At 36.1% G+C, this 26493-nt stretch overlaps 1 protein-coding gene across 1 annotated transcript; it reads left to right on the top strand.

Annotated features, from left to right (window-relative positions):
* Positions 1–7: 7 nt before the first annotated feature.
* LOC115227577 (protein-lysine N-methyltransferase EEF2KMT) lies at positions 8–20577 on the top strand. Its single transcript, XM_029798366.2, has 8 exons — positions 8–148; positions 1436–1576; positions 2646–2756; positions 3610–3687; positions 9440–9495; positions 13788–14323; positions 15297–15449; positions 16226–20577. The coding sequence occupies exons 1-8, from the start codon at positions 47–49 to the stop codon at positions 16327–16329; spliced, it is 1281 nt and encodes a 426-aa protein (XP_029654226.2). The 5' UTR covers positions 8–46; the 3' UTR covers positions 16330–20577.
* The last annotated feature ends 5916 nt before the right edge of the window (positions 20578–26493 follow it).

Here is a 26493-nt window from a genome sequence, read left to right as displayed (position 1 = left end):
CTCAACCGACCAATCGGATTGAACGAAGCATTAATCAAGATAAAAGATGGCGGCGTGTGTGAGTGGCAGTTCCTTGGAAGACAAACTTCTTTGGGAAACTGTGACTCAGTTCTTCGAAATGGTGCCTATAAGGAAAATGAAATGGGGTGTAAGTCACTTCTACATGCAATTCCATCTCTTATTTCTACCTCCTTCGCTGTTCGCAGCTAATAACCGCTCTCTTGTTTCTGCACAATACATTTATCCTCTTCCTTGGGATTAAAATGGTTTTTGTTTTCTTTCTTCCAACAGAATCTGTTTACTTGAAAAACCATCTCTGCTCACATTATTTCATCTCTTGTTTTGTTTTGGTGTATTTCATATGTAATTACTAGCAAAACACGATATATAATTAACTTTCATCTCTACAGATGCATTGTTTTTAATTTATATTTCACACTTGCAATGAAAAGCTTAATTAATTATTGCACCTAAAATGTTTTTTTTTTTTTTAAAAGTGCTTCATTAAAAAAAAAATGAAATTATCAATTCGTTGATGTTTGATCTCAATGTTTAATTCTGTTTTTTTATTTTTCTTCATTGCCTTTCAAATTAATATAACCATTTTCATGTGTACCGAAATTCATTACGATCAAATTATGTAAAAAAAAATTGATTACAAAAATTATCTTTAAAACAAAAATAAAAATGACTCCGCAGTTCAAATTTATTTGTTTGCAGTCCATCTTATATATATATATATATATATATATATATATATAACAAACCCTCACCTGCTCGAATTACATAATTATATATATATATATGCACATACACTAATACGGTGACCTTTTTGAGAAACCGTGATGAGGTGAAACAATTACCGAGTACTAATTAGACGATTCTTTGAATAAAAGAAAATTTATGAATTTGTTGTTGAATTATGATTATTGCATGCACCTATCACAATCTTTAACAAAAATGCTGCATTTCCCACCGTGTCAATTCAATCTGAAATCGATTCTATCGATACGGAAATTAACATTGAATGAAAAAACAAAATATTTTCGCGATTATAATTTTTACAGCTAGTATATAATCGGATCAGTTCCTTTACACGGGTTTCATAAAGCAAGTACCTCTAGATTATATCTATCTGTTATCTAAAAAAAAAAAATTGTATTTGTTTGGTATCTAAGAAATGCATACCAGTAATGTGTTGCGGTCAAACAATCTAATGCATCCTTTTAAAATCGGTTTTGTGTTTTAAGACGTTGTTACTAAACTGATAAGATTAGTTCAGAAAAAAAACACAAGACTGTTTTATTGTATCTTGTATGTTCATTGAATGCTTGTGAGCATTTTAAATATATTATATGAGCTTATTTTATGAGACCAATTATTCCAAGTCAATTTCGCAAAACCCTACAACAATGTTTATTTTTTTCTTTTTCAGAATTATACTTTTGAAGGATCAGAACTGGGACCAGAAGCTCAAAAGAAGGTCTTAAGTGCCACTATAACCAGTCCTCTTTGTGAAAAATATCCACCCTCTCTTACTTACCAACGTAATTTTGTGAAACATTTCCTTCATAAAGTAAGTAATTAGTTACTAGTAACATTCTTCTTCTATCCTGCTTAATTATGATTTTTAATTGCCGTGATTAATGGCACTTATATCCTGATCATCATAAGTGCCTTTTTGTTGTTTCTAATTTTATTTTAGAATCTTATAGTATTTGAAATAGTTATTTTCCATATAGTTTTATTTGATACTGGCACCGTAGAGAAGGTAAACACCCAGCATGCAAAGACTGCAACTTGGCTTTGATTCCTGACCATTGCTATATCAATTCACTAATGAGCAGATGTCTTCTTGAAGTACTGAGCTTGCCTGAAGCAGGTAATGGAAAACTGTCATTAAACTGTCAAAATCTTTCGTGGAGGCGCCATCTAACCAAAATGCAAATATATAGGAAACTACCCCCTGTGTCATCTCTTGTGAAAGGTAGAAGAGTCCAGTTTGCTGGACATTGTTGTAGAGCTGAAAAAGAGGTAATTTCTACTCTTCTCCTCTGGAAGCCATCTACTCGCAATACTAGAGGGCGCACACTCTCCTACCCTGATGTAATCTCCAGGGATACAGGCATCCAGCAACAGGACCTCCGTAATGCCATGATGGACCGTGAAGTCTGGCATAGCATGGTAAATTCCATTGTCTCAACCACAGTCGAACAATGATGATGATGTAATTTAAAGATGTGTTCAGTTTACTTTTTTGAATGCAATATAATATTCCATACTTGTATTCAACATACATCATCTATTTGCTTCACTATACATATCTGGAAAATGTTATCACTGTCAATTACTAGGTTAGTTTTATGTAAATTATTCAGCTATAAAATTTTTCTTTTAATATTTTGTGCAAACTTAGGAAGTCTGAGTATGCAGTTCTATGAGGCTGATAAAAAATGTTCCATCAAGAAGCCATTAAACATAGTTGATTAACTGTTTCAGAATCCAGATTATTTCTATTCTATCTTTTTTTTATTTTTTTGCTTCCACTGTACATGTTTGTTTGATGAGTTGACAAAAACTACTCTTTTTGTTTTTTCTTTTTCTTTTTTTTCTGATAAGCTTTACTGCTGGTTAATTCTTTTTAGCTTGAGTCGTGCGAGTCTGAAGTCTGTGATGAGGTGTATGAAGTTTATTCTGATATTCTCAATCAAAAAGAGGAAGAAGATGATACTCTTTGCTACAAGACATACACGTTAGTAAGTTGGAATTTTTATATCAATGTGTTAATAATAATTTACTTTTTGTTTTTTTCAACCAAGTGTTCTTGAATCATTCTCCTGACAAAGATATTTGGACTTTATTTTTCTTCAACTAATAGTAATGTGTTTCCTAATTTTCTTTTGTTTTAAACCCTGAATTATCAACCACTGATTCTAATACTGAAGGGTACCTTTCTCACCAAAGAGAATCCTAGTATTCACAATAATTTGCAAATCTAATTTTCTCACAAGAATAGAGTTAATCCAGCTCCCCTGCCCTATATAGTAGTAGGTATCCTGTTGGTTAGATGGGGTTTTGATTTTCAGTTTTTCATTGTGTACCATAGCCATATCTTATCAGTATAGTTATCCTGGCGTTTCCCAGTACAACCATTAAAATTGCCTGCCGTGATATCTATATTTAACTGTTTCTCTGCCACACTTATTTAACAATATTCAAAATTGGTGTGAAGAAAGGCATCCAGCAATAGAAATAATGCAAAAACTTGTACATACGAGCAAGATGTAGTCTTCTGTCTCTTCAAAAAAGGCAGTAACTCCAAATAATACCTGACTTGGCCTGCCATCATGGAAAATATGCAAAACGAGGGTAATTGTTAAATTTTAATTTTTTATCTCATTAGGTATAGGACACAGAAACATAACATTGAAGCATGATTACTGTCTGTTTTCAAAAGGATTCTCTATAGGCAGTTGTTTTTACAAAAACTCATTTTTAGACAAATGAACTGTTATGTAAATGTACAGAATACTTTAAATACGATGTCAATTAACTGTGTATGTATTTTTTTACGTGTGTGATTATATTTAACTTGTTTATTCTTTATAGCCTTCATCTAATACAGTGAGCCTTCAGGAATCTGTTCACCTGGTGACACAAGGTACTACTGGATTAAGCACATGGCAGGTATGTCTAAGGAATGCTAGCTGATTGTCTTTTTCCTTTTCCATTGTGAACTGTATAGATGGCTTTATTGAGTTCACACGATCTAACAGCACTTGGACATCTTCCTTGGTGGGGCCAGAGTATAAAGGTGTCATCAACATATCGCAGCCATAGGGTTGCTTTTAGTGGTGTTGATCCTAAAGCCAAATTCTCAACGTATTCCATGTATGTATTGGCTATTATCAGTGATAATGGCGAACCCATAGCTAAACCTTCTTCTTGTATTCAGGAGTAATGCAACACTTCGCAGATATCTCCTTCGAGTAAAACCACCAATAGAAGAGAATATGACCAAAGACTGCGTGTACTCCATCCCATGCAGCTGTGGTAGGTTATTCAAAGGCAAAGCATGCCGCCCCTTCAAAATAAGGGTAGATGAACATCGCAAAGCTGTAACACGAGGAGATATTGATAAATCGGGTATAGCTGATCATGTATGGAAAAATGGCAGCTATCTTCCCCTATGGGATGAAGTTAAAATAATAGACAGAGAACACCACGAGAAAATAGGAAAACTAAAAGAAGCAGCACATATGCTAGGACACAACAACCTCCTAAGCAGATATAAGTAGCATATGGAAACCGGTATTAAGGAAGGATAGGAAAATGTTAGATTTATAAACCCTAAAATTCACTCCATAATTGGTATAGTGGTTAAGAATGCGAGCTGCTAACCCCAAGATTCCAAGTTCGATTCCAGGCAGTGACCTGAATAATAATTGTAGTAATAATAATAATAGTAATATCGAAAAATACTTAGGAATGAGAACCCAGGTTCGAAATTTCCCCAAGATGAAGGCTGGAGGGTATATCTGCCGAAGCAACAAACAAGATGAGGACAAATATCTGTCAAATGTAAATAATGTTTTTATCTAGTGATTACATTTTATGTTGATGTAGGGGGAAAAAAAATGACTGTTGATCTTACAAATAGACATTCTCATAAAATTTTATTTCAATAGTTAAAAATAATAATGGCTGTTTCTATCTACAGTTTATTTTTGCAGGATCTTAACGTTTTACAATGGTGACGAAATAAGATGTGGACATAGGATGGAGTTAAGTCTCTTGGGTATTGATTGAGGATGTTGAAATATCCTTAGATTTAGTTTCTGTGGCTTCTTAATCTATTGCTTTTAGCTATTTAACTTACCCTCTCACAATGATTAATCAATCCAGTATTAAACTCTTTTCATTTTATTTTTAAGTAAGACTAATATATTCCTTTAACATATTGCTGCCTTCTTCTTTTTTGTCTAAATATAACAAAGTAAACTGATTTAAATAAAAATTGATTATTTTAGTTAGAAACAAAGTCAAGGCTACACAGTTGACTTGATTTATTGATTTTAGTGGTGTTACATTTTTTATTGGTGTGTGATAAAAGAGGCTTGCTTCCCAACCACATAGTTTTGATTTCAGTCTCACTGCATGGCACCTTGGGCAGGTGTCTTCTACTATATCCCTGAGGTGTCCAAATTATTGACTGGAGTTTCTTCTTCTTCTTGTCTTGAGACAGCATTTACCTGGGGTGGGTTGAGCAAGTATTCATTCATTCATCCTCAATGCTGCATCTCTCACAAACGCCGACCAGGCCTGGCGATTTGAGGCTAACGACTTGTGTGATCTCCAACCACTCCCTATTCCGGCGGCGGACGCTGTAGATATAGGGACCTAGGTTGGGTTCCAGATCAGCCTTGACTGTCATCAGCCAGGTTTTTCGTTGTCCACCACATCGCTTTCGCCAACCCTGAAGGGGAGCTGGGGCAATTGCTTTGGAGATGAATTCTCCTGGCTGACAACGGAGGGCATGACTGGAGTTTGTAGACAGAATTTAAAGAAGCCCATTGTGTGTGTGTGTCAAGACATGGCTTCCCATGGAAGGAACACATCACCAACAATGAAGTCCTCCAGCAGTTCGCGTTTCATGCATGGACATTGGGCAGGCCATGTTTCATGCATGGACAAATCCAGAATGCCAAAAGTCATATTCTTCAGGGCGAAAGAGACAGAAGAGTAAACACCACCACTCCCAAAGCATTTTAAAGACTGAATTACCAGCTTCCTCCAGATAGAGATAGACCCCCACGGGATGGGAGGAAGTGGCAGTTCCTGGGAAGGTATGGTGATACTGCATCCAGACCATTGCAAGCAACTTTGAGAAGGACAGAGCAACTGCAGCAGCTGAGAAATGCCAAATGGCTCCCATCTGAGCAAAACCTACATATTTGCCCAAAGTACCTCAAAGCCTGTCAGTCAAGGGAAAAGTTTACATAGCCACTTACGGGCTTGCTGCTCTACCTCATGATCTTTGGACATGAACTGCCGTCGTTATTGTGTGTATGTATCAGCATTTAACAGCTATCTTCCATGCTGGTATGGGTTGGACAGTTTGACAGGACTTCACAAGCCTGAGGACTATGCCAAGCACCGCTGTCATAATGGACTGTCTTTTTTTATATGGCATCAGCACCAGCAAGGTCTGCTTTGGCATGGTTTTTACAGCCGGGTACCCTTTCTAACATGAACCACTTTACAACAGACTGGCTGCTTTTTACATGATACCAGCACCAGTGAAGTCTTTTGTGGCATGGTTTTTACAGCTGGATGCCCTTCCAAACACCAGCCACTTTACAGAGTGGACTGGGTGCTTTTTACATGGCACCAGCACCAGTGAAGTCTTTTGTGGCATGGTTTTTACAGCTGGATGCCCTTCCAAACACCAGCCACTTTACAGAGTGGACTGGGTGCTTTTTACATGGCACCAGCACTAACAAGGTCCCCAAGTAACTTGCTAGACAAGGATCCTTTGAGAGGAAGGCTGGTATTGAAGGAGGTGGCTTTGTAACAGATGATGAGAGGCTAGAGTATGACAGAAGGACAGAAGCAAGTGTCTTGCTGTAAAGATAGATGCTACCTGGTTGCCCCAGTTAGAGAGAGATGGTGGTGATGTACCATGGACATACTCTCATGGTACTCTCATCATCATTTAACATTCGCTTTCCATGCTGGCATGGGTTGACAGGAGCTGATTAGGCAGAAGATTGCACTGGATTTCAGTGTCTGTTTTGGCATGGTTTTTTTTGTTTACAGCTGGATGCCCTTCCTGAATGGGATGGTTGAGGATTGCCCCAGTTTGTGTGATTAGGAAGTTCACGTGATTTCAAAAAGGGATCAGGAGGGGGGGCACTGACTGGTGAAACCTGTGTCTATGGTGGCAGGGGAAACAACAGGATAATGATGATACAGTTAGCAGGGCAAGGAGGATAGAATTTGACTGCAGGAATGGGGAGGAGGCGATAGATATAGTGCAAGAAGAGATATAATTTGGTTTATTGGAATAGGGTTGTGAAAAATTTAATATTAAATGTGGGTGGAAAACACACTGCTTCGAGAACTCAGTTTCACAGGTGGACAGGTCTTCTCAAGAATCTCCATATCACCAGAAATCTCAGTCCATCATTATCTCTTCCATGAAGCACATCTATATATGTGTTTGTGATCTTTGTCTTGAAATCATATAATAGTTGTAAATAAGTGTCACCTTTGAGTAAGCAGTATCATTGGTTTTCAATGTTCTGTGGAAACATATCTGGCCATAGAAAAATATTACCTTACTTGAAAATAATTGAGGGTTAGCAACAGGAATGGCATTATGTCATAGGAAATCAGCAAGCTGGCAGAAATGTTAGCACACCGGGCGAAATGCTTAGCGATATTTTGTCTGCCGTTACGTTCTGAGTTCAAATTCCGCCGGGGTCGACTTTGCCTTTCATCCTCTCGGGGTCGATAAATTAAGTACCAGTTACACACTGGGGTCGATGTAATCAACCTAATCCCTTTGTCTGTCCTTGTTTAGCCCCTTGTAGACTATAAAGAAATAGGAAATCAGCCTAATTAAACTCCATCCAGCCCATGGGAAAGTGGACATAACATGATGGTAATGATATTTCAAAATCAGGGCATGATCAAATTCAAAAGGGTAGAACTCATTGAATTCAGGTTAACTTCACTAGAATCTGATCTTCTCTACTTGTGAAAACATTAAATGGAAACTTAGAAATGTCTGATTGTTATAATTAATGTTGTATGCATATTAGCATATATGGTTGAGGTAATGTTTGTTTGAAATGTCTTTTTGTGTAGTTAATGAAGAATATTGTTACTCCATTGCCTAAATAATTATATAACAAGTCAATCTAAAAATATTGCATTAGGAATTCCTTAACTAATTATCTTTATTATTTATTATAAAAGATTTGCTTTAAGCTAAGATTATTAAACTAACAAATGTTATACATAATAATGTTTATAATGAAAACCAAGCACAAATCATTATATATAAAGAACAAGAATTATATAAATATACAATCAACGACAAGAATTTAATAAACATATCTATACTTGAAATAATATAATTATACATATCAAGATCAATGTTTTTTTCTTTAATATTTAAATAAACTTTATATATTAAACAAACTCAAAAAAATTAATTTTAACCCTTTCATTACTGTATTTATTTTGAGATACTCTGTGTTTCTTTCAATTACTTTAAGTATAACAAGGAATTTAGTAAAATTACTTGGTTATCATTCAGCTAGTGATAGGAACATAAATTGTGACTACGGTTTGGTGGAAGATTTTAATTCAAACCTTATGAATACAAGGCATTTGTACTACAGAACCACAGCCAGTTTCAGCCGGGTTGGTAACGAAAGGGTGAAGTAACCAGTGGTACATCTAGTACTTAAAAAATCTAACTGAATCCTGCTTTTAAAGTTGGTATTGTTCTTGAAGTTTATCTTAAGCAATGTCTATCTTGTTATAAGTGGCTATTAAAGAAAATATAAAATTGTTAGAGTTTAGTTTTGGATTTTAATGTCTTATTTTAAATTTGCTAATTATTCTTACCGGAATAATATTAATCACTAGTACTTCCAATCCAAACTAATCTTTGTATAATTTTTTTGATTAACATATCTGAAGCTACTTTGCAGTGTGAACGCCCCAGGTTTATTGTCAGAAATGAGGGCAATATACCTTACCAAGGTGAACAAGTCATTTGAGTTAAGTGACTAATCCCTTAGCTTAAAACTTCAGGCGTTGATTCATCATCATCATTGTTTAGCGTCCGCTTTCCATGCTAGCATGGGTTGGACGGTTCAACTGGGGTCTGGGAAGCCCGAAGGCTGCACCAGGCCAGTCAGATCTGGCAGTGTTTCTACAGCTGGATGCCCTTCCTAATGCCAACCACTCTGTGAGTGTAGTGGGTGCTTTTTATGTGCCACCGACACAGGTGCCAGACGAGGTTGGCGAACGGCCACGCTCAGGTGGTGTTTTTCATGTGCCACCGACACAGGTGCCAGACGAGGCTGGCGAACGGCCACGCTCGGATGGTGTTTTTTACGTGCCACCGGCACGGAGGCCAAGCGAGGCTGGCAATTATTCTCCAGAAGTTGATTATTTCTTTCAGAAAATCCCAGAAAGGTGTGAATTACAGCTATTGCATCAATTTTTTAGTATGGCAACTAATTAGTAAAGAAATGATTTAATACAAATTGTTAATATTAATCTTGCTTATACTTCTTGAAATTTTTGGCTTCATCTTTCTTCTAAATACCTACCTGAATACTCATCACTTTTGGAAACTAATGTCATTGGTGTTCCTCTCTTGAAGAAAAATTTCAATTATCTTTCATATTTGTTGCAGGCTGCTCAAAATTTAGCTGAATGGTCCATTGAAAATAGCGAGGTATTTCAGAATAAGTAAGATATTATTTTCAAATATATTATTGGTCATAAAAGTAATTTTGCTACTAAAAGAAGTTAAAACTCTACATTGTTTTTGTTTTTTGAGCACATTTTTAATAGCATGTATTGAAGATCAGTTATGCTCAAACTCTTTTAAGTGGTCTATCTGAATTGCATGTTTATAATATTTTGTATTTAACAAGTATAATAAATATTATGAGATGAATACTTTATTTGCTGGTGTATTTACAAGTATATTTTGTGAAATAAAATAAATTTACTAAGTTTTGTCACACTTCTTAAAATATATTCTAGAAAAGTTTTGTTGGGGAAAACTTAGGATTTTGTGCATGTCAATGCAGTGCTGCAACAATGTATTGGAATAAAGTTTGAACTACAAATTTATCATAAACGCGCAGGAGTGGCTGTGTGGTAAGTAGCTTGTTTACCAACCACATGGTTCCGGGTTCAGTCCCACTGCGTGGCACCTTGGGCAAGTGCCTTCTACTATAGCCTCGGGTCAACCAAAGCCTTGTGAGTGGATTTGGTAGACGGAAACTGAAAGAAGCCCGTCGTATATATATATATGTGTGAGTGTATGTTTGTGTGTCTGTGTTTGTCCCCCTAGCATTGCTTGACAACCGATGCTGGTGTGTTTACGTCCCCGTCACTTAGCGGTTCGGCAAAAGATACCGACAGAATAAGTCCCGGGGTCGAGTTGCTCGATTAAAGGCGGTGCTCCAGCATGGCCGCAGTCAAATCACTGAAACAAGTAAAAGAGTAAACATTATACAAGTCCTGTATTTCAGTTTTGTCTTCTTTCAGATCAGTTATATAATTGCTTATATTTTTATGGAGAGAATTGCTATTCAAGATGTTAACACTTGTAGTTTTGGCTATGATGTTTGTGTAACTAAAATCAACCATCAGAGTTGTACACCGCCTCTATGGTTTTCTCATCCACTCATTGCAATTAGCTGACAGACAAATAAAAATTTAACATTTCCTTCCATTTTTCTAGCAGAGGTTTCATTTAGATAATTTTAAAATTATTTTTAAAGGTAACACAGCCATTACATAATGTTAGGCCATATCCGGTGGGGGGGGTTATGTATGCTCTTTACTCTTTTACTCTACTTGTTTCAGTCATTTGACTGCGGCCATGCTGGAGCACCGCCTTTAGTCGAGCAAATCGACTCCGGGACATATTCTTTGTAAGCCCAGTACTTATTCTAACGGTCTCTTTTGCCGAGCCACTAAGTGATGGGGACATAAACACACCCGCATCGGTTGTCAAGCAATGCTAGGGAGACAAACACAGACACACAAACACATACACACACATACATACATACATACATACATACATATATATATATATATATAATATATATATATATATATATATACACATATATACGACAGGCTTCTTTCAGTTTCTGTCTACCAAATCCACTCACAAGGCATTGGTCGGCCCGGGGCTATAGCAGAAGACACCTGCCCAAGATGCCACGCAGTGGGACTGAACCCGGAACCATGTGGTTGGTTAGCAAGCTACTTACCACACAGCCACTCCCCTGCGCCTATATGGGAAAGAAAGTATAATGAAATGATTTGACCTACCAGACTGCTGACATACTGTAATTCCTTGTCAGATTACACTAGGAGACTGTGATATTTTGGCTTGTTTTCTATATTTTATTAGTAACAATTATCATGCTTATTCAGCTCCCTAGCCCACAACACTTGGTCTCTCATCTGTAATTTGGCTCCCTTAAACACAGGGCTGTGTTTTGATTCATAGAGAAACAAAAAAAAAAGCATGTCCAATATGCCAGCAAATATGGTAATAGTTGCTGTTAAAACAGTATTTGTATTATTTAATTATTCCACGGAATGCATATTCATTTCATAGTAATTTAAATATTACTATGCATGTGTTAGCATTCATTTTATGATGTGTTTGCTTATGTAGAAAACTTTATATGGCTGAATATGCCTGTATTCAACTAAACTCTGGTTGTGCTAAAGATTTCATCTCTTTTGTTATATAGAAGCTGCTTCTGCTTAACCATATCTTTTCATTAAGTTTTTCTTTATTTGAATTACATTTCAATGCTGTTTAACCCTTTAGTGTTCAGATTACTCTGTTAAATGTAATACTTTTTCACTCAAATTGCTTTGAATTAATCATGCATTATCTTATAGCTTTGAGGTTTCAATGATGTGATTGTATATTTTTTGAATGTCAATGTAGGTTAGGTTTGAGGGGCTAGATATTCCCAGTTTGATTATAAAACATATAGAATATTTGGGCCAGATATGGCCGGTTTAAACACTAAAGGGTTAAACAATGTATTTGACTTCCTTGATTCTCATGTCTGTATGACAGTGTCAACAGCTATTCAGAACTGAAGTAATTTCATTTCTGGATGTGGCGGCGACCTGGCAGAAACGTTAGCATGCTGGGCGAAATGCTAAGCGGTATTTCGCCTGTCTTTACGTTCTGAGTTCAAATTCCGCCGAGGTCGACTTTGCCTTTCATCCTTTCGGGGTCGATTAAATTAAGTGCCAGTTATGCACTGGGGTCGATGTAATCGACTTAATACCTATGTCTGTCCTTGTTTGTCCCCTCTATGTTAAGCCCCTTGTGGGTAATAAAGAAATAGGTATTTCGCCTGTCTTTACATTCTGAGTTCAAATTCCACCGAGGTCGACTTTGCCTTTCATCCTTTCAGGATCAATAAATTAAGTACCAGTTGTGTACTGGGGTCAATCTAATCGATTTGCCCCCCACCTCCACTCCTCAAAAATTTCGGGCCTTGTGCCTAGAGTAGAAAAGAATTTGGTTTCTGAATCAGAAGAGTTTCAACTACACTGAAATACTGCAAATATTTATTCTCTTAGCTTCAAGATAATTCTTGTTATTGCTTTGCTGTTTGTTATTCCTTTCAAAATCCTTTTGGGACTTGTAAAGTACCAGTCAAGTACTGGGGGTTGATGGTGTTAACTAACCCCATCTCCTAAATCAGAAACCATTATTTTCTGAAATTGGTTGTAAAACATTACATATAGGCTCAGGAGTGGCTGTGTGGTAAGTAGCTTGTTTACCAACTACATGGTTCCGGGTTCAGTCCCACTGCATGGCACCTTGGGTGAGTGTCTTCTACTATAGCCTCGGGCCAACCAAAGCCTTGTGAGTGGATTTGGTAGACGGAAACTGAAAGAAGCCCGTCGTATATATGTATATATATATATATATATATATATATATATATATATTATATATATATATATATATATATATGCATGTTTGTGTTTGTGTGTCTGTGTTTGTACCCCTAGCATTGCTTGACAACCGATGCTGGTGTGTTTATGTCCCCGTTACTTAGCCATTCGGCAAAAGAGACCGATAGAATAAGTACTGGGCTTACAAAAGAATAAGTCCCAGGGTGAAGTTGCTTGATTTAAAGGCGGTGCTCCAGCATGGCCGCAGTCAAATGACTGAAACAAGTAAAAGAGTTAAGAGTATAGTAACTTATGGATTATCTGTTAGAATTGAGGAACTCTGTATGCTGTCCCTCAACCTTTTAGAAATAGTAGCTAAATCTCTCCTAACTTTCCACAGCTTTAAAAATGGAAAGACATTAAATAATGTAGTCTTACTTACCCCTAAAAAGATTGGAGCTGATTAGAGTTGCAATTAATTTGAACATGTCTGCTTTGCTTAGTCAGGTCTCACTTGGGGCTAAGCGGTAACATGGATGGAAGCACTCCGTCGGTTACGACGACGAGGGTTCCGGTTGATCCGAATCAACGGAACAGCTTGCTCGTGAAATTAACGTGTAAGTGGCTGAGCACTCCACAGACACGTGTACCCTTAACATAGTTCTCGGGGATATTCAGCATGACACAGAGAGTGACAAGGCCGGCCCTTTGAAATACAGGTACAACAGAAACAGGAAGTAAGAGTGAGAGAAAGTTGTGGTGAAAGAGTACAGCAGGGATCATCACCATCCCCTGCTGGAGCCTCATGGAGCTTTAGGTGTTTTCGCTCAATAAACACACACAACGCCTGGTCTGGGAATCGAAACCGTGAGTCCGCTGCCCTAACCACTGGGCCATTGCGCCTCCACTAAGCGGTAACAACTAGCAAGTAAAATAGGGAACAGCTGTTGGTTTTTTTTTTCTTTTTTAAATAACAAAATACATTTTATGTTGAACTAATATTTTTCTCCTAATTATTTTTGTTTATTTGTTTACTATCATGTTTTAATTCTTTTTGTGCGTGTGTTGTTTCTTTCCAGAAAAATTTTGGAACTAGGATGTGGTCTTGGTTTGACAGGCATAGTAATTTGCAAGTATTGCCAACCAACACATTTTTGCTTTACAGACTGTCACCCTCAAGTATTGTATCTCTTGTCTAAGAATATTGAACTCAACATGCTGCAAAACAATCAAAGTGAGACAGACAATACCCAGGAGGACATTCACTTATCACCCATCAACATAAATAATAAAAACGATGAAAAAATAATGCGGAAGATTCGTCGACAGCTTAGTTTAAGTGCTGATAACAATACTTCGAACGACATGACTGACATCATCGAGATCTGCCTGTCTCCATCTACACCTCCGAGTGAGGAGAGTGAAATCATGCAGAAAGATCCTGTGGAAGATTTTGCAGATTTTGAGCTCTACTCTAAGTCATGGAAGAAGGACTCTGAAAGCAAAATTGCTACACTTAAAAAAAACGACAAAATTAGTATCGCAAAACTGGACTGGGAGTGTTTTGATGATAGTTTTCTCAAATGGTTTTGTCCAGAAGTTATCATTGCTGCAGGTATTATCATCATCATCATCTATGTCATCAATAGTATTGCTGTGTTTCTTAATGTTTCATATCATCACTTGATCCAGTATTTCCTCTTTAGAATCATTATATTACCTTTATGTACAGTTCCTGCTAAATGAATTTCAAACCTTATAAGTCATATTTTTGTACCTTCCAGTAAGTTACTTCGGCCTACTATCATCATCGTCGTTTAGCGTCCGTTTTCCATGCTAGCATGGGTTGGACGGTTCTACTGGGATCTGTGAAGCCAGAAGGCTTCATCAGGCCCAGTCAAATCTGGCAGTGTTTCTACGGCTGGATGCCCTTCCTAACGCCAATAACTAGTTAGACAAAATTCCCAATGTTGTTAACTAAGCCTAAAACTAGTTTCTTTTGAAAGTTTCATTTTTCAAATTGATAACCGAGAACCATTTCAGACTTTTATTCTATGAATTCTTTCAGTATGTTTTTGTTTTTTTTGCGTTATTTAGTTTGTGTTAACTTGGGAGGTGGGTGTGATTTTTGCTAAAAAAAAATAACTGCCCTTCCTACCACAAAATTCTGAAGTGGTGGATTGCTTGTCAAGCCATGTAATGTTATGTACCTTGATTAACCCTTTCGTTACTGTATTTATTTTGAGATGTTCTGTGTTTCTTTCAATTATTTTAAATATAACAAAGAATTTAGTAAAATAACTTGGTTATCATTCAGCTAGTGTTAGGAACGTAAATTGTGGCTAAGGTTTGGTGGAAGATTTTAATTCAATACTTATGAAAACAAGACATTTTACCACAAAGCCAGAGCCGGTTTAGTAACAAAAGGGTTAAGAATAAAACACAACAGCTTTGAACTCTTGCAAATGTTGTTGATAATCCTGTACTATAATTGTAGTAGCCTGTAATTGCAATAGATTGAAATACATTTTGTTACAAAAATTGTAAAACTGTGATTGATAATGATGATGAACTTCGTTATCTTTCAGATGTGGTTTATGATACAACAGTAATTCCATCCTTGGTACTTGTGCTGAAAAAATTACTGTCTATTACTCTTGAGAATGGTGAAAAGCCAGTGGCTTATGTAGCATCAACTGTGCGTTTAGAAGACACTCGAGATCAGTTCCTGTTTACATTAGGTAAATGGTCAATATTTTCTTTATTTCTCTCTCTTTTGTTTGTTTGTTTTTTGAGTAACCCTATTCCCACAATTTTTATTACTGAGAGTGTAAATTTCCTGCTTCTTTTGATGTCCTGTGAACACCTGAGTGAAATAAATGAAAAACAGATATAATCTAATAAATTTTTTTAGGCGCAGGAGTGGCTGTGTGGTAAGTAGCTTGCTTACGAACCACTTGGTTCCGGCTTCAGTCCCACTGCGTGGCACCTTGGGCAGATGTCTTCTACTATAGTCTCGAGCCAACCAAAGCCTTGTGAGTGGATTTGGCAGATGGAAACTGAAAGAAGCCCATTATATATATATGTATATATATGTGTGTGTTTGTGTGTCTGTGTTTGTCCCCCCAACATCGCTTGACAACTGATGCTGGTGTGTTTACATCCCTGTAACTTAGTGGTTCGGCAAAAGAGACTGATAGAATAAGTACTAGGCTTACAAAGAATAAGTCCTAGGGTCAATTTGCTTGACTAAAGGCGGTGCTCCAGCATGGCCACAGTCACATGCCTGAAACAAGTAAAAGAGTAAATGTTTTTTTTTCTTCTGTTGATTTTTGATATTAGTCACATGTCTTTGGATCCATTACCATTCTATTACAGAACATTCAAAGTTTTATTAATGGATGATTTAGTAAATTCCTGAAGTTGAAGTTATTTGAATTGATAAATTATTGCAAACTTTCCAAAGTATATCTGAGAGCCTATGTTTTATTTATGCATTTATATTTTTCTTTTATAGGTGTTCAAGATCTTCATTTTGAATCCTTGATGGCACCTAATGATGATATTTTCCATTATGACCGTGCTGTGCCAATTGAGTTGTTGAAGATAACTGCTATGTAAAGACGAGGAATGATACAAGCAGACTGCTGGCAACCAGATCATACTTTTTATCTCTGATCAATACGATCAAATATTTGTTGTTCAGTATTCATGTTGATATACAAGTTGTAGTAATCATTACTATATTTTTGTTTATTATTATTATTATTATTATTATTATTATATTTTTGTTTAATATATTAAGCTTGGTCGGCCGTCTTCTATTTTCAGATCCATTTACAAATTTTCTTTATAATCTGGACTAACAATCTCATACAGCATTGTTATAGTGAATATTCTTTGATATCATTCTGTTTCAAAATACTTCTAGACATGACCTGCAATTATAAAAATATTTAGTAATCTTATATAACCATTGAAGCATGATAATTAGGCTTAAAACCATCGGTTTATAAGATTACTTTTGCAGTAAGTGAACTACGTTTTTATGCTTACTTTAAAAAAAATTTTTCTATGAAAAGTTGTTTTTTTTTTTAAATTAAAAATTTTAAATGCAAAAAATTTTTATTTTAAAATACAAATATCTTTTCTTATTTGAAGAGAAGATGTGTCGTCAACTTAATAAGTTTCATTCCAAATTTCTGTTGAATTTATAGTTATATGATGTTATTAAAACTATAGTATTTTGTCTTCATTGAGAAGCTCATATTTCTACTTAACTGGCCTCCAGGCTACACACTAGGATCCAGTTGACTGACTCTTTTTATGGTGGCCCCATAAAATGTGCCTCTTTATTTTTAACAGAATGTTTATAAGAGAGCTTAAATAGTGCAGACTGAACATGAGTATGTATAATTATGTATACATATATATATATATGTATATATATATATTTAAGTAGGTGAATGAATTATCCTAGTATGGATAATTCGGTTAACCGATACCTGGGTACCTTCCTTATTGGACACACCTTCCAAAGAGAGTTTTGGAAGTTAAGGGTTGTAAGTCAGTTTGTCCCATGCATAGGCTTTGTTGTACTTATGGAAACCCAAATGGTTTCATAATTCCTTAAGAATGAAAAAGATATTCCAGTCTGTATTAAAATTTTGTACAAACCATTTTATCAGGATTGTAGCTGCCTTTTTATAGTGCAACTTTTTGTCCCAAAGTATTTCGTGTAAACACTAGGCAAAAGCTTCATACCAAAGTTCCATAGCAATAATTATGTCATCTCTGCAGGAAGTTTTGTAGTGTGTCAATGTTTTCAGTCAGTAACTCTTTTTTTTTTTTGGGATTTATGTAATTGTATATTTCAACCACTATATTCAATATCTATTAACCAGAACATAAATATACAATATTTTGTGAAATTATATATCTAGTGTTTGGGAAAGCACCTTGATCTGCTTAAAACCAAACATGAAAATAAAAGCTTACTGCTGCTTACATTGACCAATACAACAATAGTTACCAATGTTCTACTGGTAGTTTCTTTTCAGGCTATTGATTTCGTTTGACTAGACACCAGGTAAAATTTTGTAAGGAAGAGGATCTGCTCATTTCACTTTCATTTGGCCATAAAGTTATTGATACCAATGATGATGATGATGATGTACATTTTAAACTCAAAACCAAGAGGGAAGAATATGAGTAGTGTATTTGTGGGACAGTCCTGGTTGAATATAGTAATCTCTACAAGTGGAAGCATGTCTAGTCATATGACAGAATTCCCAGTTGGGGAATTTGTTGGTGCTTGTGATGTATGGAGCAGTGTTCAGTTGACTGTTTCATGATTAGTTCATGTCTTGTTGAAAGCAAAAAGTTTCGTTATCTTTTGGTAATTAAAAGGATTTTTTTATAAACTTTCATTTTTATATTCTTATATGATTTTCAAAAAATGTTAAACACTATTATATAAGGATGTACATTAGTATCTTTGACTAATAGTGTCTCTGAGAAAAATTGATTCATTTGAATATCCAAAAAGACAAGATCAATTTAACAAGCAGTGAAATTTTTCAATTGTAAAACGTTGGAAAATCATTTCTCATCGCTTGTAACAACTTTCCAGCAGAAAATCAGACATGATTATGTTGTAGCATTGGCAGTTAAACAGCATAACTATAGTTAAAAAAAAAAGTTTTCAGGTGGTCTAAGTCAAACATGGGCAACCTTTTTTTGAGAAGTGGGCCCCATAACACAATTGGGCTGCACTACTAAATAAAAATTCAAGGTGAATTTTCATTGTGTACCATTCAGAAAGTTCAGTTTGCCCATGATTGGTAAAAATGATGTGATTCAGGATTCTTTCAAATAACCTTTTATTGACAGCTTCGACAAAGCCCTTATTGTGTGTTAAAGACTTTTTTAAGTTTTTATTTGTTTGTGAGAGTTAATGTCCCAAAGTTGAATGAATCTAAAAGATTTCAAGGTTTTATATATATATATATATATATATATATATATATATATTTTAAAATTAAGTATTCTACTCCCCATTAGTACTTGACCTAAGATGCAAGTTTTCCTTGCCAGAAATATTTCATATTTATGTTATTTTTTGTTTTATATAATATACAGATAAAGGGTGAATTAAAAGTCACACCTCATCACAGCATTCACCTACCTTTCCACTGCATTCATTAACACTCCCATCCAGTTTGACAGCCAAGGATAAGGGATTATAGAATAGCTGGTCTACTGCCTTGCTCTTCATATTGTCTGCTGCTTGGACAACTCTGGGCAGTTGCACTAAGTATGTCTGAAAAATTAAACTGGATTACTGTTGTATTGGACCATTTTTAAGATGAATGTGCATTCATCTTTTAATAATGACATTTTACTGAAATATATATGTATATATATCAAGATAGTCACAAGGACTAAGGTAGTGTTGAAAAGAAATATTGTAAAAAAAAATAATTTTATATATAATTTAAATGTTAGAGACTTCTAAATCTATATATAATGATATATTTATATTCCTGTTATTGAAGTTGATATCAAATAAAACTAGGCTAAATAATATTAAATCATCTACTACAGGTGGTCTAAGCTTACTAGATTTGTAAGCTTACTAGAATTATAACAGAAGTTTCTTCATTTCTATCTTTGAGACAAATTGAAAATGTTTTCGTTAATGGAAATTTTAGAAACATTAAAAATGTTATGGCATTACAAAAAGGAAAATGCTTGTTAAAGTTTAATTTTATTTAACTATAATATGCATCCATATCTAGCTGGACAAATATAGCCTTTAAAAAATATCAATACTTTTGAAAATAAAATATATGAAATATTAATTTTATATTCTCAACATAATTATAAGAACTGATAAGACAAATCTGAAGTTGAACCACAAAAAGAAATTGAAAGAAATAAAACCCAAATACTGCTGGTGATTACATTCTTGTGAATGTATGAGTCTGGTGTGCTTGATAAAATAACTTACAAGAAAATCTGGCTGACGTTGATTTTGGCTAATTACCAACTGGATTGCTAAGTTGGATGTTATTTGCAAGTTTGTGCGTGTATGTACTGCTGGAAGATTAGTGCCTATCTGTGAGTTTGGAATCATATATTTATTTTGTTTCGATGTACTCCTGAAGTTGAGAGTAATAATTTATTTGTTGAATCTTTGATGTTGTTTGTTGCATTTCCATATATAAAAATAATATTTGCTGCTATGTAAAGCAGAAAAACAAATCAATGGTCTTATGATGTGAGCAAGAAATTGCAGATTTTGTTACCATGTATTCTTTCTAGGCTGCATGCAACAAAACAACTCATGGACTTGAAACTATATCTTAAGTCAATGTAAAAAAAAAAAAAAAAAAATCAGTGTTATACACTAACAGAGTAAATTCATTTTTTTTTTTCTTTTTTGGACTTTTCCATTTATCTTTATTTCGTTTTTATACAATTTTTAGATCAAAAACTATTTCTAAAGTATTTCTCTATATACTTCTAATGAAATTTATACTGGAAAAAAATTTTTTGCATGAACCTTTTAAAAATGGCTGTCATGACTAAAAAGTAAAAAACCTAATGGTAAGATACTCCTAATTACAATCTCTAGTTGATTAACATTTCTTCTGCAATCACTAAGTGTTTGGGGACTATAATACAGTTATATATTGTAATTACAACTATAGTAGCATGAATTGTAAAACATCTTAACTGTTTAGTATTGTTGCTCAGTCACTAGTCTTTTGGTATATTTTAAATATTAGATGAAGTACATATCAGAACATTGTATGATCAAAAGCAATAAAGATAGATGTTAAAGTCCACACACAAACAAAACAACAACAAAAAATGTTATTTGTTATGCAAACATAATTTATTATTTTCTTATTCACTGATTATATAATCTCAGAAATTAAATCTAAAATCTTGGAGTTTTCCATTAAATGACTAGAGTTCATCTGCTATTTTAATAAAAACTTCATTATATTTCAGATCATTACTATTCATTTTGTAATAAAAAAAAAATAAAGAAAATGTTTTGAATTCTATTTCTATCTTTTGTTACCTTTTAATTTTAGTGGCTTAGACAATCCTGATGTATCAATCATTGCAAATAAATTTCTGTATTCTCTTAGTTGTTCTATAGAAGCAGCTTCAACTGTTTTGGCATCAGTGTTTATGACTTTTTTCTCATAATCTTGAATATTTGTTTCCTTTTTTTTTTTTTTTTCTGTTTTTTTTTGCATTTCTTACAAATGCTCACTGCTATATGATATTAAATCCAGTTTTTTTTTTTTTGTACCCTACAAACATCATTTTAATATTTTAATAGCCACAAATGTGGCTATTAAAATAATGATGTTTGCATGGGTTGAATAAAAATTGTGGAGGCAAATTTTCTATGACTGAATGCCCTTCCTGTTGCTGGAAGTAATCTTTCCCTTTGGCTGGACATGTTCCCACAGAAGTTTGGAAATGAAAGCTACCACTTGTATGATGCTTGTGTTATGCAATAAGATAGCAACTTGCACAGACATGGGCTTCTTTCAGTTTCCATCTACAAATCTACTCTTAAGTCTATGGTTGGCCCAGGGTTGTAATAGAAGTCATGGTATCACACAGTGAGACAACTGGAAAGCAAGCTTAACAGCACAACCATACCTGTCCCTATATTTTTAATAAAATTACTTCAAAAATAGTAACTTTAATATAAGCATCTATATACAAGTATTCATTTTCCCCCCATTAGAATCTAACATTTTCTCATGGTAATATGCTTAAGGTTTACAGACTCCCATATCTCTGTTCGTCCAACTGAAGAGGTTATCAAAGCCTAGCATATGTAATGATTCTTTAAACATTGTCTTCTGATTTTGGTCCTTATTTATCTTCACTTTCTTCCACAAGGGTTAGTGACTTACCAACCACATGGTTCCGGGTTCAGTCCCACTGTGTTGCATCTTGGGCAAGTGTCTTCTGCTATAGCCCTGGGCCCACCAATGCTTTGTGAGTGGATTTGGTAGACGGAAACTGAAAGAAGCCCGTCGTATGTATATATATATATGTGTGTGTTTGTCCCCCTAGCATTGCTTGACAACCGATGCTAGTGTGTTTACATCCCCGTCACTTAGCGGTTCGGCAAAAGAGACCGATAGAATAAGTACTGGGCTTACAAAGAATAAGTCCCGGCGTCGATTTGCACGACTAAAGGCGGTGCTCCAGCATGGCCGCAGTCAAATGACTGAAACAAGTAAAAGAGTTACCATTACCTTTTACAAAGGGTCAGCTATATATATATTTTTATGTCTCCCTACAGATTATGCTGCTTAGGTGTTCCATGCCTCACTTTCTATGGATAGCAAGTCTCACTAATGTAATTACATAGATGACACCTTTATACTCTGGACTTGTCAAGAAGATGCACAAGTATTCAGTAAGACTTCAAATACTGTCCCAACTGAAAAGGCAATTGGCTTTCTTGAAGGTGCGTGGCTTAGTGGTTAGGGCATTCAACTGACGATTGTAAGGTCGTGAGTTTGATTCCCGGCGATGCGTTGTGTCCTTGAACAAGACACTTTATTTCACATTGCTCCAGTCCACTCAGCTGGCAAAAATGAGTTGTACCTGTATTTCAAAGGGCCGGCCTTGTCACACTCTGTTTCATGCTAAATATCCCCGAGAACTACATTAAGGGTACTCGTGTCTGTGGATTGCTCAGTCACTTGCACGTTAATTCCACGAGCAAGCTGTTCCATTGATCGTATCAGCTGGGACCCTCATCGTTGTAACCGACAGAGTGCTTACATTTTTATATCGCAAAACTACATTCACTGGAACTGAGCCCTCTGTGTACCTACTGCCTTGTACAAGTCTGAGTCCAGAACCATTTATTGGCACCAAATCAAACAACTCCGATTCCATTTCAGATTGCTTCAGATCATCACAGGAGAAGGTACCTCATACCAACATCCCCCTGGCGGCTGGGAACAACAGCATTGAGGCCTGCATCCTTCACTACCATCTCTGCTGGGTCGCCCATATGATTCAAATACCAGACTACTGGTTCCCTTAGATGATGATCCTCTTCAGTGAGCTCAAAGCTAGAGTCGGGCCTCATGCACACCCAAAACTTTTATTTTCATGATCGTGTGGTAAGTAGCTTGCTAACCAACCACATGGTTCCGGGTTCAGTCCCACTGCATGGCATCTTGGGTAAGTGTCTTCTGCTATAGCCCCGGGCCAACCAATGCTTTGTGAGTGGATTTGGTAGACGGAAACTGAAAGACGCCTGTCGTATATATATATATGTTTGTGTGTCTGTGTTTGTCCCCCTAGCATTGCTTGACAACCGATGCTGCTGTGTTTATGTCCCCGTTACTTAGTGGTTCGGCAAAAGAGACCGATAGAATAAGTACTGGGCTTACAAAAGAATAAGTCCGATTTGCTCGACTAAAGGCGGTGCTCCAGCATGGCCGCAGTCAAATGACTGAAACAAGTAAAAGAGTAAGAGATCTAAAGCAATGGCCTCATTTTCTGTTGTCTCCCTCCCAATCAGTTGGCGGCCCTGGCTGTTGTTTGGGAGGCATGTGCTGAATCAGAGTGCTTTGAAACCAAATGCAGGAGACTGCCAACCCCCTGTGGCTGTTGTTCAGGTCACTTGCTCTGCCCTAATCTGCTTATCTTATGGCTCTCTTGTCAGCCACGTTTCCCATAAGATACAATGTGCTGGAGGAGGAGGAGGATGAATGTCCTGGATAGACACTGTCATCACTTTTGATAGGTCATCATAAGCAGGCAAGTAAGTACATTTCGCTGGGCCATATTTAATTCCTGCACCTATACAACAGGAAGAAAAGGATTGTCTATGGCAGTGCCTTTCAAACGTTTTGCTGGGGCGGAACCCCAAGGAAACATTCCACTGGCTCGAGGAACCCCTGTGCAATAATTTAATAGTCTTATGCATACATATCTGCACAGGAGAATTAAAAATTACTGCTGATTTTAGCAGTTTTGTAACTTCTTGTGGAACCCCTGGACTGTACTGGCAGAACCCTGGTTGAAAACCACTGGTCTATGGCCTACAACATTGACTGTAAGTAGTAACCCAAACACACACCAGTAAAAGATGATAAGGATTAGCTTCCAACAGCAAAGATGTAAGTCAAAAAGCAGCAACAACCTGTCTGCCTTACATAATAAGAAGCATGTTTGCAAGACTTCGAATCTGCAGTGTGTACAACATCATGACAATATTTAAAAGCAGATCTACAATTCAGAGACATTTCTCTTAAACAAATTGTACCCAAGAATTCTGCATATCCCATCTCTTGTAGCTGTGTCACTGAATATAAAAGTAAGACAAGAGAAACTGTAAAATCATAACTAATGATAAGATAGAAAAGTTCAGCATCACACTGAATGCTTTATAGTCAACACTCTATTGTCTACTATTTTGCTTTCTTTACTGAAGAGTTTTATTTTGTGGGAAAATATTTTCACTTTTTGGTTAGGAAAACAATTACTTTCAATAACATAAATACTTTTATTTTCAAACTAGCAGTATCGCCCGGCGTTGCTTGGGTTTGTAAGGGAGATAACTATATAAGCATTTTCAGAGATGTAAAGTATAATAGCCATCTCAATATGGCTAACCACAAAGGGGGGGTGTTACTGTAGCTTTTTACGTTCTGAGATTTAATAAATTCTTAGAGAGTTACTTCCCTTATATATGCCAAAAATTGATGGTAACTTTTTTTTTAAATCGTAGACGCGCGCTAATACTCTGAAGGGCTCGATATGAATCACGACTATAAGATACCCGGTTTTGGTTAAACTGCACCGCAAAATGTGGGAGTAGTTAAGAATCTAAATCGTAGGAGACAGACAGCACACAACCTCACTTTTATATATAAAGATTTGACCTGGAAATGAAGAAATACCCAGACTTCCACAAACTTGCAACTTAAATTTTAAGTAATTCTTTAAAAGGCTTTGTACCAATGGTTCAGGTCTTGCGTCCCATTGTAAAAAAGGGTTATTATTATTATTAAAGTGGTGAGCTGGCAAAACTGTTAGCTGACTGGGCAAAATGTTTAGCAGCTTTTCTTCTTGCTAAACATTCTACCAAAGCTGACTCTGCCTTTCATCTTTGCAGGGTCAACATAATCGACTAATCTACTTACCCCAAATTTCAGGTCTTGTGCCTTTAGTAGAAAGGGTCGTCGTCGTCATCATCATCATCATCAAGAAGGCAACGAAGTGGCAGAATGGTTAACACACTGGACAAAATGCTTGGCGGTATTTCGCCAGACTTTACATTCTGAGTTCAAATTCTACCAAGGTTGACTTTGCCTTTCATCCTTTCAGGGTCAATAAATTAAGTACCAGTGAAACACTGGGGTCAATGTAATCGACTCATCCCCTCCCTCAAAAGTGCTATCCTTGGGACAAAATTTGAAACCATTATTATTATTATTATTATTATTATTCATTCAATGTCTGTTTTCCATGCTGGCATGGGTTGGATGGCTAGGCAGAAAATTGCACCAGGCCTCACTGTCTGTTTTGGCAGGGTTTTTACGGCTGGATAACCTCCCTAACACCAGCCATCTTACAGAGTGGACTGAGGGTGCTTTTCACATAGCTCCAGTACAGGTAAGGCCTTTTTTAGCTTAGTTTTTACTGCTGGATGCCCTTCCAAACATCAACCACTATACTGTGCGGACTGGATGCACCAACACCTGGTGAGGTTACCAAGTTACTTGCAGGACAAAGATCCTTTGGGCCAGTGGGGTTGGTAGAGGTGGCCTTTTGCCAGGTGATGAGAGGTTAGAGTGTGACACAGATAGAAACAGGTGTCTTGCTGTAGAGGAGAGACATGGTTACCCAGTCAGAGGGAGAGAAAGAGTGCAAGAGAGAGCGGGAGATCGATGGTGGTGAAGTGTCAGTGCATACCCTCAAGGTACAGAGATCGGAGTATAAATGGGGTGGTAGAGTGTTGCCAAGAGTGCATGAGCTGGGAGTAGGGACTTTACATGAATGCAAAGTGTGGGGGTGGGAAATGCAGTGACTGGTGAAATGGGGGTATATAGAGGAGGTAGGGGTCAAGAGGATAACAATGATAGTGAGGACAGGATTAGGGAGTGAGAGATAAGTTTAAGCATAGTGCATGAAAAAGGGGAAATGTGAGGAAGGGAAGAGATGTAGTTTAGTTTGTTGTGGTAGGGTGTGTGAAATTTTTTCCCCAGAGCAGAGGTGGCGGGGTATTGCGAATACCAATCTAGTACCGAGATCAATGGTATCAATTAACCCCTCCCGTCAAAATTGTTGACCTGGTTCCTAAATCAGAAACAGTTATTTTGGGCAATTATTCCTTGTTTGAAATTTATTGCTTCTTTGTTTTTGCTATTTTACTTTTTACACGTTCCTCCATGTACTCCCACACTGTATCATCCCATACTGGCCCCAATTTTTTATCAACCCTTTGTTGATAAAGACAGAAAGAAAAATAACCATTGCAGCAAAAACTGAGCAGAATTCTGCTTTAAGTACTCCATATAACCCCTCATAATCTTTTTTTGTTTGGGAATTTTCGAGAAATTTTCGCGAATTTGTATTCAACACATGAAAAGTCATACGGCTATGTAAAAAGAAACAATTTAAGCTTTTTTTTAATTTTACGATTTTTTTTGGTAAAATACGAACAGGCACAGGAGTGGCTGTGTGGTAAGTAGCTTGTCTACTAACCACGTATGT

This window comes from Octopus sinensis, linkage group LG2 (assembly GCF_006345805.1).
Source record: "Octopus sinensis linkage group LG2, ASM634580v1, whole genome shotgun sequence".
Lineage (NCBI taxonomy): Eukaryota > Metazoa > Mollusca > Cephalopoda > Octopoda > Octopodidae > Octopus > Octopus sinensis.
Note: the sequence above shows the minus strand (reverse complement) of the source record. Positions and strands in the feature narration are given on the sequence as shown.